The sequence below is a fragment of the Acyrthosiphon pisum genome, chromosome X (genome assembly GCF_005508785.2).
Source record: "Acyrthosiphon pisum isolate AL4f chromosome X, pea_aphid_22Mar2018_4r6ur, whole genome shotgun sequence".
Classification (NCBI taxonomy): domain Eukaryota; kingdom Metazoa; phylum Arthropoda; class Insecta; order Hemiptera; family Aphididae; genus Acyrthosiphon; species Acyrthosiphon pisum.
Window position 1 is genome coordinate 103,578,119 of NC_042493.1, and position 5,781 is coordinate 103,583,899.

At 28.2% G+C, this 5,781-nt stretch overlaps 1 protein-coding gene across 1 annotated transcript in view; it reads left to right on the forward strand.

The window, feature by feature from the left end:
- Window positions 1–1,475: 1,475 nt before the first annotated feature.
- Window positions 1,476–5,781, forward strand: part of LOC100574215 — a 15,459-nt gene continuing 11,153 nt past the window's right edge. Inside the window, exon 1 of the mRNA XM_016805940.1 lies at window positions 1,476–1,509. Coding sequence (XP_016661429.1) covers window positions 1,476–1,509 — 34 coding nt within the window. The remainder of the gene's footprint in view (window positions 1,510–5,781) is intronic.

Here is a 5,781-nt window from a genome sequence, read left to right on the forward strand (position 1 = left end):
TTTTTTTTTAACAAAATTGAATAATAAAAATTAGTCATAATTGAATTTTCATATTGCAAGGATACCCGTCTTCGTTTGTTGAAAAGTATTCCCTTAAATTCATTTCTCATCTCTGTAGCATCCCAGTGAACTTTTTCGTGCCACCCTGGGAAAATTATTAAACGAAGTTTGCTCTAAATTATCTCTTCGCCAAGCGCTTGGTATAGTTAGTCTGATATCTGAACATTCTGAATGTAAAGTACCAGGAGGGCAGTATATTTTTTTCAAAGGACTATTTCTTAAGTAATTATGTAAATAAATAGCTGCAAGAGTAACATTTGTTAATTTTTCTGGTTCTAAAAGTAATGATTTCCGGAAAACTCGAAAAACAGACGATAATATTCCAAAAACATTTTCTGATGTTCTATGCGCCCTACTTAAACGGTAGTTAAAAATTCGATTGGCTGACCCTTTTTCCTGATTTCCTGGATATGGATACCGTTCTCAAACAATGCGCTTATATACCAACGAACAGTATTTAATTTTATTTATAAAGAAGTAATTATTATTAAATTATATATATTTTTTAGGTAATATATATATATATTTGAAAATATAAAACTAACAAAATAATAGGTATGAATTCAATAAAATAATAAATATTTGGCTTGTACTTACTGTATTTAGTGTTTATATAAAGGTTCTTTCACACACATCCGATCAGAATCCTATCCGTGTCCATTCCGATTTTTAATGTTCCGACTGTTGTATTCACATACATACTATTCGATCTGATCCGATTCGTTGTTTCACTGTTTATCACTTATATAATTTCAGTAACAATCAATACTCACTCTAAAACCGTGGGGAACTGATGTGATTGAGTTTTAAAACTTCAAGTTTCTGTTAAGCACAAGTCTGTAAAGACAAGTAAAATGAGTAAATTTAGTGAAGAAGAATTAATCATGATTGCATTATTTCTTGACGAAGAGGAAGAAATAAATTCGAAAAAAATAAAAAGGAAACGTACTCTATGGGTACATGATTTATGGAAAAAAAGAGAACAAGAAGGTGAATTTTTAAATTTTTATAATGGACTCATGGATGATGAACACAAATTTTATGAATATTACCGAATGACTCAGTACTCATTTCATATTCTACTTGGAAAAATAGAATCCAACATAAAAAAGCAGGAAACTCATTGGAGAATACCCATTTCTCCTAGAGAAAGATTAGCTGTCTGCTTATGGTAAGTGACTTACAAAATTTAATTTTACTTAACAAATTATTTATTGTTAGCTAAGTATAGAAAACTAAAATATGTATGATGTATCTAGTGTGTTATAAATCACAAAATTAATCAAAGAAAAACAATTTTTTAACTTAAAAAAAGTTTTATAAACTTAAAACTATAGGTATTACGTGAACAAATTATTAAAGAAAAAAAAATATTAATTTTCATATTGATTCTAGTTTGAAGTTGATGTGGATTCATGGGAGATAGCGAATTCGAATGTCCTGTGTATGGTGAGTCCACTGAAAATATGTAGATTGCTTGTTGTACAAGTTATGTGTACTTATATGCATGGATTTCCTGCACTTGACGAAGTTGGTGTATTGTTGTAAATATAGTATCTGCAGTTTGCTTATATAAGATTTTGTCCAATTCAATTTCTTGTACAATGTTAAAAATTCTAAATTTTGCCAAATTTATGTTATAGGGGTCTAATGTTTTTAATGTGACACCAATAGCTGAAAGAAATGAATCTACTGGATGAACAACATTTTCTGTTTTAGCTTCCATTTCTTTTTTTTCTAACAAGTATTTCAGTATGGTTGATGACGCTGTTTCTGTTTCACCATATTTTTCTTGGTTGTTTTTAGTTCTTTAAGGTCTTTTCCAAATCGGTTCATGCTTTTCTTTATTCATTAGTATGTCTTCAATGTTCACTTGAGTACCTTGTATAGTTTCTTCACCTTCAAAACTTGAACTAATATTACACGACACATTAGTTATAGTGTCTCTTTCTTGCAAAAACTCTTTCAAAAAATTTAATTATTCTTCATATTTATAGTTTTTAATAATTTTTGTTGCTTGACCTGAAGTTGTTTTATTCCGTTTTAATGCTTTTCTATACAATATGTCCCACAAATTATTCCAACGGTTTTTGCATGTTGCAACTAAAATTAAACAAAATCAGAACATTGGTATTCGTGTTTAAAGAAGTAAGTGAAATGCAATTTTTTATATTTAAACTTCAAATTTCTATAAAAAAAAATTGCACTAATATATTTTTAAATCTTTTGAGTTCAGTAATAAATACTTATGAGAATATTAAATTCTGAGCGGAGCGATGAATGTATTGATTTTACAATGGTCAAAATATACCAGCTATACTTGGTATAATATACCTATTATATAATAATAAGTAGTTTTTGAAAATGTCATGAAATTTAAAAAAATGAAATATTTCGTATTTTAACAAATTTTGTATTATTTTAAAATAAGTTTTATATTTACATATAATTGTCATAAATTACCTTCATAACTGTATGGTACCTGTATGTATACCTAACCTTTGGTATTATACATTTAAAATGGTACTCAACATTTTTAAATATTTAATGTTTAAATGATATAAGTAGGTATTTAATATTATACATGTATATAATTGTATACCTACTGAATTCTGACATTAGAATTTAGAACACTGAACATTGTGTTAAAAAAATAAATAAATAGTGTTTTTATTTGTGTTAAAAAAAATTTCAATGTTTCACGTTTTTGTGAAATATTTCATACATCAAACTAAGGCTGGCGGTATTTAAAATTCTGATACCGGTATCCGGTATTTGTTTACAACCGGTATCTACGGTATTACCGGTTATACGGTATTTTTGGTAATTACAGAAAATACCAAGGGGTGGTAATTACCGAAAATAGCGTACCTAAGTTAGAAACAAATGAACAGGTTAAAACATAATTAAACCCCATTTCAACATAATCGCAAATATCAAAATTTGTTTCTATAATTTTATACTATTTTACTTTATTTTTATAGATAATTTTATATTTAATTTATTATTTGTTTATTTACCTCTTCTGTTTTACGGACTGAATATTGTAATTGGGTATATATTACCATATGAGGGCAACTTGTATTTGGTTGGGGGCAACTGGTACATATCCGAAGTAACTTCAATTAAAATGTTAACTTGTAGACATTAATGCCCAGCTTAAGTTTTTACTAAAAATATAAATGAAAAAATATAAATATAAATCTTTTGATTTATGGCTTTAATATCTACTATACATTTATTTCAATTTTACTTTATTATTATTTCTTTTTCTTTTTCATACCGTAATAAACAATTGGTTTTTAGATTTTGAGCGGAGCGATGAATATATTGGTTTTACAATGATGTGTATTTTTTTTATTTTTTTTGTCTTTGTACACGATTAGTAGTCGAAATAATGCTTCGATTTTCAACTTCAGTATCTTGTTCAACGGAAAAAAAAATTTAGTCGGTACTTTTGGAATGTCAAAATTTAAAATTCCCAATAGTTTTCCAAAACACACGGAAAAACAAAATAAAAATTAAGGAAAAACGGGAAGTTCGGTTTTTTAAAGGCATTTAAGGGGGCTGCAGTTGGTTTTGACAAAAGTCAAAACTAATGTAGATTTGACCAATCTAAACATTAATTTTGTTTGTTATTGTGTTTTTAAAAATATTTACATTCCGTATCATAAAATAAACCTTAAGGGGGCGGGAGGGGGCTCCAGTTAATGAAAAAAAGTAACTTTTAGACCAATAAGCTAGACAAAACTGGAAGAATTTGACAGATTTTAATTTTGAAAAAATGGTCGAATTTATAAACTTCTTGACTATTTTTCCTAGGAATCACTTTTATTATTTATATTATAAAATGTATTCAAAATGTACACTTATTTATATATATATATAGATATTGATGTAAGTAGGTATCTATATTTGATTAAAACATAATATAGGTAGTTGATTGTTATTTGCTGTACATATTATAATATATTTTAAATAAAGACTATAGGTAATTATTCATATTATTTAATTATTGTTGCAATTTTCAGTATGTAGTATGTACCTATGTAAAAAACCGACTGTATACACTTAACATGTTCATCGTTCATAATAATATAATATATAATCTATATAAATAAAAATTAAATTATCTAAGTACCTACCTACAAATGTGCAGAACATTTTGATTGAGCTATAATAGTTAATTAAAATACACCATTTAGATTAATTACAATTTATTATAATTGTAACGTCTCCTCTTCACCTATCGCTCTCGCGGGTGTCGTTTTGTTTATATTAACGAGGTCTCGGAGACTCGACCCCGGTGTGTGATATTATTACTAGGGATCAGGGTTACCTTATGTGAAGCAAAGTACTCAATGTGTATCTATCTGTTATTGAATATTAATGAATTGTTATTACCTACTACATAAGTTACAACAACGAAAGTATACTTATAAATTATAACTCAAGGTTACTGATCGGGACATGGTGTGTCGTGGATGCCGATGTCCGAATGTGGGTTGAGCCTTCCGTAGGTCCTCTCCAGGTCGTTGTCAACCATCGAGTTCCACTATCGACCATCCACTCTAACTATTGACTACCGACCATAGACTCCTCCATCGATTATGACTATTGACTGTTGACTATGGACTTTCGACTATTGACTATCGACTCTCGACTATTTATATTTAACTCTTTACCACCAAGAGTCTTGGTCGGTTATTAACAGGACGCAAGCTAAACATCGCGTCAGCAATATATATATTTTCTACATAATTGCCATTGCTAACACTCGGCATATTAGCCGTGCTCAACGTAGTGAGTAATGTACGATGTCGATGACGACATTCGTTACATAATTAATGACTTAAATTAATGATAGTATTTATAGAAGATGCGGATAACCAACGTATAATATTATAATGTATAGATATGCTTTTATTCAATGAAATGTCATATCTACATAATATTATCAATGTAAAAATAATTTATTTTTTCACACCAAATTTTATTTTATTTTATTTCATAATAATTTTTGTTCTTTTCTTGAAATAATTATTATAAAATAAAATGAAAAAAAAATTGGTGTTAAAAAATAAATTATTGATAATTCATTTATCAAATTTTGGTAAAAAAAAAAAAACAGTGAAAAATTGAATACGGTAAATATTTTTGTGTAAGTGGCAAATAATGGACAACGTGTGTGTAATCACCGTACTGTCACGCGGTAAATCGGAGTGCTCTAAGCGGAACATTCCGCCTTGAATTTTTTTTTTACCCTGGAAAAGCTAACTGTGAACATACAAATAAATACTAGGTACTTGAATTTAATACAAAAAACATATTATGGGAGACGGAGACTCAAGCGTTACAAAAAGATTAAATGACATAATGCCTTATGGCCCTAAGCTACGATTAATAAAAATAGAATGTCGGAATCATTTATTGCGAAATTATGGAACAACATTAAGAGCTATGACGTTAAATAATAAGAACCCGATTTCGTTAAGAAATCACTTAAAATCAAATATGAAACTGCTTTGGGGTTGCAATAACTAAAGCAATTGAACATCGCAGTGATTTACCAGGCCTAACAGATTACCAAAAAGCAGTAGGCAAGTTGATTATAAAAATTATATTTTTGGTAACATTATAAATAAACACTTTTATCGTATTATAACCTAGTATTATAAGTTTGGTACAATTTGAATGACTTGTACTCAAATACCTAAAATT